General features: G+C 47.3%; 2 protein-coding genes across 2 annotated transcripts in view; one reads left to right on the top strand and one right to left on the bottom strand.

The window, feature by feature from the left end:
* SETX (senataxin) overlaps nt 1-174 on the bottom strand; it is a 33,687-nt gene extending 33,513 nt beyond the window's left edge. The window contains exon 1 of the mRNA XM_087944121.1: nt 27-174. The gene's annotated coding sequence lies outside the window, so the exon portion shown is untranslated. The remainder of the gene's footprint in view (nt 1-26) is intronic.
* A 374-nt stretch (nt 175-548) lies between these two features.
* Nucleotides 549-12,134, top strand: TTF1 (transcription termination factor 1). Its single transcript, XM_026687301.2, has 11 exons — nt 549-713; nt 2,254-3,104; nt 4,081-4,313; nt 5,239-5,424; nt 5,886-5,964; nt 6,657-6,787; nt 7,614-7,836; nt 8,355-8,441; nt 8,657-8,722; nt 9,438-9,523; nt 10,427-12,134. The coding sequence occupies exons 1-11, from the start codon at nt 699-701 to the stop codon at nt 10,639-10,641; spliced, it is 2,172 nt and encodes a 723-aa protein (XP_026543086.1). The 5' UTR covers nt 549-698; the 3' UTR covers nt 10,642-12,134.
* Nucleotides 12,135-13,052: the final 918 nt, after the last annotated feature.

The following is a 13,052-nucleotide window of genomic DNA, read 5'->3' as shown; positions in this document are numbered from 1 at the left end:
AGCCGCCCCCGCCGCCCCCGCCTCACCTCTCCCTCCGGGTCCTCGGGTGGGCAGCGCTGCCATGTGCCCGCCCGCAGGCTCGGCCGTCGTCCTCCTCCTCCTCCTCCTCCTCGCCGCCGCTTCGCTCCCGCCGGCCCGCTTCAGCGCTGCTTCCGGTGCGGCAGGCCCCGCCTCGGCATGACTTCCGCCGCGGTAAACCCCGCCCCCCCCCCGGAACGCCCGGCGACGCCCGCTTTTTATCGGCGGAGGAGGGCATAGAGCTAGAAACATTGAGAGAAGGAAAGGTTGGGTAGAAACGCCTACTTCCGGGAATGCTTTAATTCCCACAATGTCCGTAGATGCATGGAAAGTCTAGACAAGCCCTTTTCAAAAATCGAGGCCTACAGGGGACTGGAGCAGAGCCCTTTTCCAAGCCGAGGCCTAGAGCCTAAAGGGGACACGTGCTCCCTATTTGCAGGCCCGGGGCTCATGAAATGTGAAAGGGGCTACTTCCCATAGCTTCAAACTGTTTCTCTCAGTGAGAGGAAAACCACATGAGAGGAGAAGGCGGAAGTGGCATAAGCCGGAAGTTCAGCAAAGCAGCATGTTTGCAGTGGAGCAGCAAGCCGGGGAACCTTCGCCTGCTGGACTCTCTCTCTCTCTTGCGGGGGAGAGGGGAGGATTATTATCATCATTATTTTGAGTGAGGGGCGATCCTAATGCCCCGCCAGCGTGTAAGTGCCTGCAATGATCACTGTTTAATGTTTATTGCAATTGCGAAGGGGCAGTTTTATAATTTGCAGAGCCAGCCTTGAAATTCATGATTGCAGATGGAGCACTGGGGGGGATTCATGTAGTAACATATGCGGGTATATGCACAATTTTGTATTTATTTATTGTTGTCGTGTTTCTGTAGTGTGCCTTGGAGTTGGAGACCCTCCTGAGAGCTGCGTGCAACGAAATTTCTGAGTTACGACGATTAGGGGGCATTCAAAGGGGCAATAAAAGTTCTTTTAAGTCTTAATTGCCAACCGAGCATTGTAATTCATAATTGCCAACCGAGCATTGGTGGCGCATTCATCTAAATGAAGTGTTGCAATGCGAGGTTGCAAAGCCAGCCGTTACAATTCAGCCTTGCAAATTGAGTTTTGCCAGTTAGGGGCTTTCTAGGGGGGGAAACTGCGAGAAACGTGTTGTTGTTTTTTTAAATTTATTTTTTCAAACTAATGATGAGATCTCGGTCTTACTTTAAGGGACTCTGGGTGGGTGGGACGAATAATTTTTTACAAGCATAGGTCGTGCTCAAATTACCTCCAGAATTGAGCCCAGAATTTCTGTTGCTAAGTGAGACAGTTGCTAAGTGAGCTTTGCTCCCATTTTTACCGCCCTTCTTGCCACCATTAAGCGAATCCTTGCAGTTGTTAAGTTAGGAACATGGTTGTTTCAGTGAATCTGGCTTCCCCATTGACTAAGGTCACAAAAGGGGATCATGAGATCCCGGGACAATGTGACCGTCGTAAATATGAGTCTTGTTGCCAAGCATCTGGATTTTGACCAGGTGATCAAGTAGAGTGGTTGGTGTTTAAGTGCTCTTTTAGATACATTTGAGCTCTTGATGCGTTGGGGTTTGTTTATCTTTGCATATCAATTGGAAACTTGCCTGACAATGCTTGCAGCCTTGAACCTCTTTTGTCTGTTTGTATTTACATGAAGTGGCCTCTTCCAGAGAATTTCTAGCAGAAGCACCTTTCTGCCTCTGCAGCCATGGAAGCATTCAGAGTTCCCAACTGCATTCAGGCTAGGAAGGATGACGCGTTTTTCCAGTGGAAACCTGGTCTACCCAAATATGGGACGGAACAAACTGCTTTCGCCTTTCAGCCTTAATCCAGGAGCTTTCGCAGGCAGTCACTCCCACGACAAAGTATTTTTGTGTTGAATTTAAACTAGGAAGGATGGTTTCCTTCACCTGCTGTTTTCCCACCTTGATAAACTACTAGCTCGATACCTGTGCTTTGCTACGAAACTATATATAGAGATAAGATGAGTGGACTTCAACTCCCAGAATTCCCCAGCCGACCGTGCCACTAGCTTAACAACTGCAATGATTCAACTGTGGCAGGAATGGTAGTAAAATAAGGCAAAATTCCCTTAATGAAAGCTCTCACTTAGCAGCAGAAATTTGGGGCTCGGTTGTGGTCATAAGCTTAATGCTACCTGGTTTGTTTGTTTTTTAATGTGTGAGTTTTAACCCACCTCTTTCCTTGCTTTTTAAAGACAATGATGAACGAGGCTGATATTGTGCTGGTAGAGGACACGCAACAGCCTAGCTATGAAAAGAGGACAAAAAAGTCACGGAAGCGCAGCCGAGAAGAAGTCAAACAGCCAGTTGTGTCCTCTGATCAGACATCTTCCCAGGATACAGAAGATGCTGGGACTAGTAGAAAAAAACATAAGAAGAAAAAATCCAGTTTGGAAACTTCTGATGCTTCCTGGGTCATCCCCGAGACTCCGCTGAGCGATGAGTCCGAAATAAATAACTTTGTGCCCAAGAAGAAGAAGAAAAAGATGAAACACAGACTTAAACATGGTAGTGATGAGGAGGGTTGGAGCCCATCAATTCCCAACAAATCCAGTCAACCATCCCTCAAAAAGGCCTTGGCAAATGGGGGTGTTGATGATGATGAGTTTTGGAGCTCATCAACTCCCAACAAATCCAGTAAACTATCTCGGAAGGAGGACTTGGGGAATGTCAGCGTGGTTGATGGTAACAGGTCATCTCGTAAGAAGAAGAAGAAGAAGAAAAGGAAACGAAGGGAGGGTAGCTATGTCCCTGGTGAACTTGAGAAGGAGAAGGCTGAGGCCACAAGTTCACAGAGAGAAGATCAGGTGGACCTTGACCAAACGATAGACACGCAGATGGATCTCTTTGGCTCCTTGCCTTTCTCCTTCTCCGAGGGACCACAAGTGGACCTTCACCCGGGGCATGGCCAAGAGGGAAGCTGTTCTCCCACTGCTGAGGTTTCTGAGGCTACTCGGGTGGACCTGGAGATGGAAGGAACATCAGCTGGAGACCATGAACAGACACAACCCCAACCAAAATTGCCCGCTTCGGGGGTTAACACCAAGTAGGATCTTCTAGTGCCTCTTACTCGTCCTCATCTAGATTAGAAGAGGGGGTAGAACTCTGGGATGTGAAAGAATGTCTTTGGGGAGGGGTGGACCTTAGCTTCATAGGCCCGTCACATTCAAGAGAGTGGGGTGGAGTTTTTGCTCTGTCACTTATCTCTAGATCGGTGGGGAGGGTTGAAACTGAGGACTTCATAGCCTGCTGGGGGTTGATTTGATCCGTTGCTTACTTCCAAACTCTGGATAACTCACGCCCTGAAAGACTCGTCTCTGAACTCAGCAGAAGGTTAGGCCGAAGTCGTGGGATGAAATGGGTTGGATTTTCCCATGGAGAAGGTCCCAAGGTATCTCTAAGGAAGGCTTCGTTTGCCCTTTTTTTTGAGTTTCCGCCACAAATTTGGGAGCAGACGTTCTCACCTGCGGGTTTGCACTAAAAGGGGAATGGAGGAGAAGCGATAAAGGAGAAGGCAGGTTGGGAGGCTAATTCTTAAATTAACCGTTTGTCAGGCCATGCCCCAACTCGGTCCTTGAGGCGAGGTGTACTATACTAAAAGTCAAGTGGGGCACAGGATAGCAAAGCCAGAACTGAAAGTTTGCACACCAAAGTTTCACGGTTAACTTTCCCTCGTCCAGTTCCTCCGCTGGTTCTTGATTGTCCAATTAAATTTGAATAAATTGTTTTGGGAACTGCCTCTTCAATGGCAGGCTGGGAAGACCCTGGGAAGGTACAGTGAGTTGTTAGCCAGGCCCCCTCTCCCATCCAGCTCCATCCCAGCTACCTCTCCCCACCTCCTGCCGCATAGTTAATGGCAGATTGGCAAACGATGGCAGTTCTGGCAGGTGTTGTATAATATTCCGCTATCAAGTTTAGAGACCAAGGTCAGGCAGAGTTGAGCTGTGCTACTAATGTCCCAGAATGGGGCAGCTGGGCTACCTTTAAATAAATAGCCATGCCCAATTTTGATCTCTCAACAGATTGGATCAATCCCAAACGGGTATGAAACTCCGATCTTCACGCAAGCGGTCCCCTCCCGAAACATATTCTGAGGAGGAAGAAGAGGATTGGTATGCTCTGGATAGGGAACAACTGGAGAATGCCCGAAAAGAACTAGAGGAATTCATCCCTCGGGCAAAGACACTGGCAGATTCTGCGATCAGGCAGCTGGCCAAACGAGATCTAGCCAGGTTTCGGGAGCTTAAGAAAAAAGGTGAAACATGACCGTTGTGAGTGCAACAGTAAAAGTAACTAGGTTGGGGAAGGGAGGAGGCAGATTGAAGAAGAGGAGAGGAGAAATAGGAATTTCAGTCTGTAAAATGTGATGCCTGGGAAATTCTGATTTAATGGACTCTGATTTAGCGGACTTTGCATGTGAAGGACCTGATCTCTCTCTGGACAATTTAAATAAATTTAATGCTTGTTAACATTAGCAATTCAGGTCATAACACTGAAATGAATCTCTCTCTTTTTCCCCTCTGTCTTTAAAAGTTTAAACATTAGAGTGTAAATAGTCTCTCTAAGCAAAATTGCATGCATCCCGCTCTACCAAAATAATAGAATGTATTACTTATAATACAGTTAGTCCTCGACTTAATGACCACGATTGGAAGCAAAACTTATGCTGCTGAGTGAGATGCTTGTTAAGTGGGTTTTGCCCCATTTTAAGAACTTCCGTGCCATTGTTGTTAAGTGAATCAGTGCAGTTGTTAAATGATAACGTGGTTGTTGAGTGAATCTCATTTCCCCACTGGCTTTGCTCGTCAGTAGGTCGCAAAAGGGGATCATGTGACACACACACACACACACACACACACCGGAACACTGCAACCGTCATATATATGAGTCAGTTGCCAAGCATCTGAATTTTGGTGACCATGAGGATGCTGCAACAGTCATTAAGTGTGAAAAAAGGTCCTCAGTCCCCCTTTTTTCCCCAGTGTCCTTGTAACTTTGAATGGCCACTAAATGAACTGCTGCAAGTCGAGGACTACCTGTATAAGAGAACAGTTGTTGTTTTAGAAAAGAGGGCTGGCCCATTATAAAATTCGCCTCAGAGCTCTTCAATGTTGAAAATTCCAACGTTTTCCAACAAATGATTTCGTTCTCCCAATTTGTCACGTTGCTTGTCTTTGCAGGCTTGGCGGTGAGGTTCGGCGTGTTCTCCCAAGCGGAAAACAGCTTATTAACCGAAAACATTGAGGCTTTTTTGGAAGAAAGCGGGATTGAGACGGCGGAGAAACTCCTCTTCTCCAACCGGTTTCCAGAGGAGGAAGCCGAAATCAAGAGGCTGAAATGCAAATATTTGTTTTGTGAAAGAATCGGTGAGTTTTTGCCGGCTTTATTCCTGGTTAGCCAGAAGGGAAATCTCATCCAAGATGTCAGTCACCCCATTTAAATCCTGAGTCTCGAGCCAAACTTCCAAAGGATTTATTGGGAGTTAAACTGTCCGGCACTGCCTGGGTGTAGCCGACTCTGTTGTGGAGGAGGCTGGGGAAGGCCAGAGGCCGGCTGGGCAGTCAGAGGAAGACCCAGGCCCATCCCCTCCCCATCCTAGGGCATGCTGGGAAGAGAGGACAAGGGAGAGGCGTGAATGGTGTGGTCTACGACTTGATGGATAACGGAGAATCTCCGTAGACTTTAAGTGCCATTGTCACTTTAGTAACCCGTCGCTAAATGAACAGTTGTAAGTCAAGGGCTAGCTAAGTCTTGTCTGCTTGCTTTATTCAGGTCATTTGTATGCGTTGTAACGTGGTTCTAATACTTCCCGTCGTTTTGTCCACAGCTCAGGGTATTGCCCGGCCCTGGAGGCTAGTTTATTATCGAGCCAGGAAAATGTTTGATCCTCAGAATTATAAAGGACGGTAAGGAGAGGGGGGAAAAACCCCCAAACTTTATTCTTTAGCAGAAGTCAAATTTTCTCCAGGGTGTAGAAAGAGAGCGCCAGCCTCGAACTAAGAGGAAATTTCCTGACAGTGAGAACAATTACAGATAGTTCTTGACTTTATGGCCATTCGTTGAATGACCGTTTCAAAGTTACAACGGCACCGGAAAAGGGGATATGAACGCTTTGCACACTTACAGAAACCTCTGCCAGCCATTGGTAGCCGGATCGGCATAGGTTAACTCCCAAGATGAACATCAGAGCAACAGTCAAGTAAACAAATACCCCAGTCCAGAAATGGACATAGAGCCATCAGTAAACAGCCCAGCCAAAGCATCTCTAAGAGCAACCCCACTCCCTTCTAGCACTGATGATGTTACCTAGTTGGGTAATGAAACATCTGCAAGAAAACGAGCTCAGAGGCACCCAGGACCCCACAATTTCCCTCTCCTCCTTTCTTCCTCTTTTTCACAAACCCCACTCCCTTCTAGCACTGATGATGTTACCTATTTGGGTAATGAAACATCTGCAAGAGAGCAACTGAGCTCAGAGAACAACAAGGACCCCTCATTTCAACTCTGAGCTACCAACGTTCTCCTTTATTTTTTATTTTTTTAAAATCTTTGTAAAGATTTAAAGCAACGGGTTTAAATTCTCCTGACATCTTTTTAGGTATACAGAGAAAGAGAAGAAAAAGCTCTTTAAGTATCACGCCATGTATGGGAATAGATGGAAAAAAATCTCAGAGCTTATGAACCGAAGCAGTCATTCAATCGCCTTGAAATATTCGCAGATGGTAGAAGGTAGGTTGGCCTCTCTTCGCCTCTCCTCCAAACCCCTCTTCTAAACGCCAAATTCTCTGCAGAGAGAGCCCTCGGTTCACAATAATCCCTTTACTGGCCCTTCAAGGATAAAACAGCAGTGGAAAAAAGCCGCAACGACTAGTTTAACAACCGTGGCAAGAAAAGCCTTAAAACGGGGCATAAGGCACTGATCCACTGTCTCGCTTAGCCACAGGAATGTTGGGCTCAATGGTCATAAGTCAAGGACTACCTGTACCTTCAATCGGTTCTTGATAATAAAGAGTTTATTCCAGTTTTAACACTTTTGTTTTTCTTTAAAAATTATGAGTCACAGCTTTCCAAATGATGGCCTCTTATTTTCCACTAGCCGATAACCCGGCGTTGCCCAGGTATTTATTTTTCCCAACCCTGTATTAGACAGGAAAATCCTGTAGTCGGGACTCACGCTGTTGTACTGTCTCTGGCGCAGTGTTGCAATTCTTCTATTCCTCCACAAGGGGGAGCCCCCTTGTGGAGTACTGTGAAGCCGTTATCATGGCAAGTCCACTATGCTGTACAGTAGAAGCCATTTTAAGGCATGCACACCCCCTCCCAGGAGTGTTAGAGGCGTCTTGCCCCCACAGTATTTGTTTCCAGAGGGTAAGTCATCTGTGTATAAATAATAAAGGAAAAAAAGAAAAAGAAGATAGTAGAGAGATGGAGAATAGTTCCGTGATATTTGTTGTTTAACAAACTTTTCCCAAATCGTGCCCCAATCTTATCTTGACCTCTGTCTCTATCTTGTTTTCATGTGTGTGTCTGTCTGTCTGTCCAAATACGTGCGCAGACTCCAACCTTGGCCCTTGGACAAAAGACGAGACTTATAGACTCCTTCAAACACTTAGAGATATCCTGAAAGCGAAAATGAAGGGGTTGGATTCGGCCTTGGACAACAGGGACTCCAACGGAGCCCTCACCCTTCTGCGAGAAAACCTCTACAAGAACATCGGCTGGATGAAAGTGGCAGCCCAGGTGGAAACCCGGAGTTGGCGACAGTGTAAAAGGAAATGGTGAGGTTTCACGGGAGACGGGATCCAGGCCTCAAGGAGAGGTAGAGAAAGGGAGGTGGTCCCCCGTTTCCTTTCTAAGGTGCGTTGAGGACACCTTTCGTCAAGGCGGATGGCCCTGTCGGTCCGCAGAAACCCAGAAGCGGGAGGGAGTCCGCTAACACCTTGGTAGCAAATTTTACGGAAGGGCCTAAGCCATCAGGACAGGACTGACCTCCTCAGTTGGCAAGGCCCATCTGGATTTTGCCTAGAGGAAATGGGCTGTAGAAGAAAGGCAGGCAAAAAGAAACTGGAGGCGGCGTCAAGAGAGGAATCAGCCTGGCATCGTTACGTTGCCACAAGTCCAACCCTTGAACTCTGTTCATCCTTAGGCGGCACCGATTTAGTGTGGACCGTGAGTTGACTGGATTCTCGTCTGTAGGCACGAGTAATACAGCAGTTTAACTGGAACTTTGTGTCTGGCCCTGATCCGTCGCGCTTACTGCTGCTTGTGATAACTCACATGTTCTTCCTTTTAAAAGGATGTCGATCCTAACGAAGAAAATGATGGGGAAATCGCACTTCCACGGACTTAACAACTTGCGGTTTAAGATCGACCTCATCGAAAGGTGCGAGAAGGCTTTTAAGCCCTGTAATTTCTTGATGTTTTTGTTCAAAGCAACCCCGTGTTTTCCAATGAGGGGGGTATGGACGCCTAGCAATAGACAGACGATGCTTGGCGATAATGTTAGCGGAAGATAAACTAGGAGATGGACAGATAGTCTTGGGAAAACCCTTTTTTAAAGTTTGAGGTATTAATAAAGACTTATTTTGCCAATTTCAGATTGTACGAATTGAACGTGGCAGACACCAATGAAATAGACTGGGAGCACATTGCTGGCGTTATTGGGTAAATGGCTTAGAATAAGTCTCAAGGAATCCATATCAGTGGAATCTATCTATATAAAAGCGAAATGCCACTCACACATCATCACAAAATCTCCAGAACTGTAAAGCCTACAAACTTGAAATTTGGCACGTATTTTCCTCTTGGCTTTTAGGGGCTCACTAAGAAAGGATTTTTCGAAATGACCATCAGAGCATTTAGAGTATTTCCTGTATTGTTATTATTAACATGCTCTGATGCTAAGGAGTTCTACCTCCCCCTCCCCACCTGAAAAGAAATCCCTTCCAAATGCAAAACACAAGCAGAGGAGTTTCAGTTTCACAGCAGCACCAAGCAGCTTCAGTACAGAACAGTTGAGCTAAGCCACGCCCAGGCTCCTTGCCGTCTCCTTGCTCACACAGCAAATATTGTTTCGGTTTCCAAACAGCCCCCGACTCAGACTGGGAGTTCTAGTCCCGTGTTAGGCATCAAAGGGGTGTTCAGGGGAAAAGAGGAAACAGGAAGGAGTATTAGGTGTGCTAGCCACGTTGAGTTATTTGGGGGGGTGGGGCGGAATGGGTGGGATATAAATAAATCTTCAAACGGTTGCTCAAGAATGGATGTAAGTCAAGGACTACCTGGAGTTGCTGCCTGGGAACTCTGGGAATTTCAATCCATCCTACCTGGTCTCTTTGTCACTTTTTTTCATTCTCATGACTTTCTCATTCTCTCCTTCCAGGAACGTTCCTCCGGATTACGTCCAGAGCAGATTCTACACAATGAAGACGGCCTACGTTCCTTTCTGGTATGAGAAAACTTTCCCAGGTGCGTTTCTTTGGATCCTGCCCTTCATTCCTGCCGGCCTCACGAAAAGCAGACAGCAATTCGATGGGGGAACAGAATCTTCCCCTGTCTTCTGCCGGCTAGCAGTTGTGCTTACGGGACGGTTTGCACACGTACTTGTGCAAGCGTTAAAGAACCTGGGGCTAAAACGTGGCCGAGAGCCTCAAGCAACGCACATCCCAGATCCTCGTTGTGTATGTGGAATTTTACAGAAATAACCGTCGTTACGCGGGGGAAGAGCAGGTGGTTTGGGGGAAGGTAGCCCTGGACTTACGGCCACAGTTGATCCACAAGTCCATCTTGCCAAGGGAAGCCATGTGTTAAATGAGTTGTGCCCCGTTTTACGACCTCCCTTGCCACACTTGTTGAGCGTGCAACTAGGATGGTGAAGTGATCTGGCTTCCCCGTTGACGTTTGATAGAACGTGGCCCCTGGGGCACGGCGGCCATCTTAAATATGAACCCGTTGACAAGCGTCTGGATTTTGATTGCGTGACCGAGTAGGGGATGTTGCAGCGGTCGTTAAGCGCGAAAAACATCCAGGAGTCGGTTATTTTTCCCCCAGTGCCGACGAGACTGCCTGTGCTGTAGTATCAAGCTGCAGGAACCACATTTTGCAGGTCTGAAAGTACAGCTTCCCCCGCTGTCGTCTTTACAGCCTGAGGGATTCTCCTATCCCTCTTCCTCTGTCCGTTATGCAGCTGTGGGCCCAGCAGTCTCTTATTGGGCCATTTTTGAGGCCGTGGTCTCTCCTCTGTCTTCCGAGTAGCCCTTCCAATCAGGTCCCCGGGGGAGTGGGGAGGGGTCCTCTTTCCAGAACCTTCATCCCTCCGTGGAGAATGGTCCACGCCGTTGACCAAAAATGGTCCTTTTTTTCCTCCCGCAGAAGTTATCGACTACCTGTTTGAAGACACGTTGCCCACCTTGAAGGAAACCTACGAGAGGCTGGCCCAAAAACAGAGGGCCCCTCAGGAGGAAACAAGCTGTAAAACGTCCTTCCGCTTCAACGACATTTTCCGAGATATGCTGGAAGATGAGCTGATAAACGCCGAAGACCTCAGCAATTGGGAGAGCGGAGAACCGAGTCAGGCCAACGATTGAGATCCTGAACAAACGATAGGAAGGAGGAGGAGGGAACTTCCTGGCTGTTGCGGAATGGGAAAAGATTCACATTCTCTTTGGCTTCCTGCCTTCCATCCGGGAGAGGAATCGTTGTCTGCGTCAAGCCCGATATTGAATTGTCTGCCACATCTCTTCATCTCCGCCCCCTGCCTTTTATCCCCAGAACTAGGGTGGGGCTTCGCTGGCAGCGGTGGCTCTTCCATCCCAAGGACCGGCCCGTAGATTTCCACTGCTCTCCTCTCCTCTGCCTTCTGAGCATCCACAGGGCTTGCACTCCTCTTCCTCATCAGCCACCTTGAGCCCTGGGGGCTGTTGACGGCCCAGGCTCTGCCCTCTCTCTCTCTCTCTCTCTCTCTCTCTCTCTCTCTCTCTCTCTCTCTGTGTGTCTGTCTGTCTGTCTGTCTGTCTGTCTCTCTCTCTCTCTCTCTCTTCTCTCTCTCTCTCTCAGTCTCAGGGACCTCAAATGATGTAAGCAGCTTCTCTCGATGCAGAAGATGCCAGTTGCCATCCTCCCAGGATGTGTCAGCCTTTGCGCCGAAGTCACACGTTCTACCTTAGTCCTCTGCTTAGAGGAACGACGGAGTGTCTTGTCTCCATCAGCCATTTTTTCCTCCCACCAAGTGCCAAACTTTTCCCGGCCTTCCTTAGAAAGCAGCCTCTCGGATTGCCCAGTCCGGAAGGATTTCAAGCCCTTCTTAAAATAAGATTTTGAGCCATTAAATACATACTTGGAATGGAACATTGGCTTTTCCTGGATGTTAAATGTTTTTAAGTGAGGTGCGACTTTTTCCTCCCATCTGCAGACGACAAACTCAATTTTTTTTTTGTCTGGGAATGAGAAATGTTTCAGGACCAAAATACCCCATTTCCCCATCCTCAGACATCCTGCTTGAAAGGAGCGTTGGACTAGAAGACCTCCCGAAGTCCCACTCCATTATTCTAAATTTTTGGACATTCCCGTCTTGCCTCACTTAAATTTTATTTCCAGAAGCAGCTGATTTCTCCTTCTGGAGTTGTTTCCAAAAGGTGAAGATGATTTCTTTAAAAAAAAACCTCTCCGCCTTCAATCAACGCAGCATTCACTGAGGAATAAAATCCCGAATTTCGGGTGTCTGAAAGCGTAAGCGATTCTCCTTCCCAGAAAAGGCTAAATGTGGCGATCTCTCCGTGTTTCTCGCTCTCGAAAGCAGGGGGGTCTTTTTAAAGTTTCAATGGTGCCTCCCCCAAAAAAAAGTTGTTGCTAAGTTTTTCAGTTCTCAGCGCAGGGCGTGGTTCTCGGCTGCTTAATTTAGGCAAGAAGCAATGCTAAAATTGCACACAGGGCAACGGGATTCTTCCAAGGTTGGGTCTTTTTTTTGTCTTTTGAATTTATCAGCTAAGGACTTTGTTTTTATTTTATCAAAAGGGCTGGGTTGTGTTTTTTTTTTCCTGATGGGTTCAAAACTATTTGTACGTGGGGTTTTTATTTTTAGAAAAATAAAAAATAAATAAAAAGCACAACGAAACAGTGTCTCATCTTTGATCCTTTTCTCTGGTACCCAAGTGGCGATCATCTCAGTGCAGGTTTAAAATGCAACGTTGCCAACTGGCTGGCCCTGATATTTCCTGATGATGAAGGATTTCCTTTCATTGCAAGTCCGTTTCTCTCTCTCTTGTAAAACTTTGTGAAGCCTCTTTTCAGGGTAAATGTCCGTTTCTCGTACATGCTCCGCGTTGAAAATGCAACGCTGGGGGTTTCTTGCATTCCCAGCCAAAACTCATTAGACACAATTCTCTGAGATAAGCTCATGCCTTTCAGGGTTGTAGAAGGCTGCCAAGAAACAGAAGTCCAATTACTTCTGAAGAAACAGAAGCCCAATTATAAACCGACAGAAATTCCAGCAAAGACAAACCAGAGTTCACAGGGCTTCAATGAGGAATCAGAATCTAATGAGCTTCTTTGCTTCCTGCAAAGAGCACATCATCAAGATCTGACTTTTATGGGAGGGGCAATCGCCTCCCAGCCTTACTCCCGAGTTGCCCCTTTTGTCTCAGCTGCTCTGGCCTTCTAGCAGCTCTGTGCATACGCACACTGGGAACAGGCTCCCTTCGTTCCTCTTCCTCGCTGCTGCCAGACTCCGGAGGCTCCAGAGTCAGCACCCCATCTCTGTGTCAGACGCAAGACCCTCGTCCCAAGTCCTTGTCAGACTCCTGGACTGGTTCCCTTTCATCCTCACTCTCCGATACTGCTGCCATCTGCACCGGTTGGGTCAGAAATACAACTGATCCAGTCTGATCCAGATGTTAGAAGTTGACTGGCTGACCTTGGGTCAACCCCCAGGAGATGGTGAATTCTAGTCCTACCTTATAAGGGTAGGAAACCTGGCTGGGTGATTTGCTCTCAGCCCAAG

This window comes from Notechis scutatus, chromosome 15, assembly GCF_049901735.1.
Source record: "Notechis scutatus isolate UNSWTSFEM ecotype Mainland chromosome 15, rNotScu1.2, whole genome shotgun sequence".
In the NCBI taxonomy this organism is placed as follows: domain Eukaryota; kingdom Metazoa; phylum Chordata; class Lepidosauria; order Squamata; family Elapidae; genus Notechis; species Notechis scutatus.
Note: the sequence above shows the minus strand (reverse complement) of the source record. Positions and strands in the feature narration are given on the sequence as shown.

Coding starts and splice junctions, on each gene's coding strand:
- TTF1 (XM_026687301.2), top strand. Junction 3,105..4,080: donor GCTTCGGGGGTTAACACCAA/GTAGGATCTTCT, acceptor ATCTCTCAACAG/ATTGGATCAATCCCAAACGG. Junction 4,314..5,238: donor TCGGGAGCTTAAGAAAAAAG/GTGAAACATGAC, acceptor TTGTCTTTGCAG/GCTTGGCGGTGAGGTTCGGC.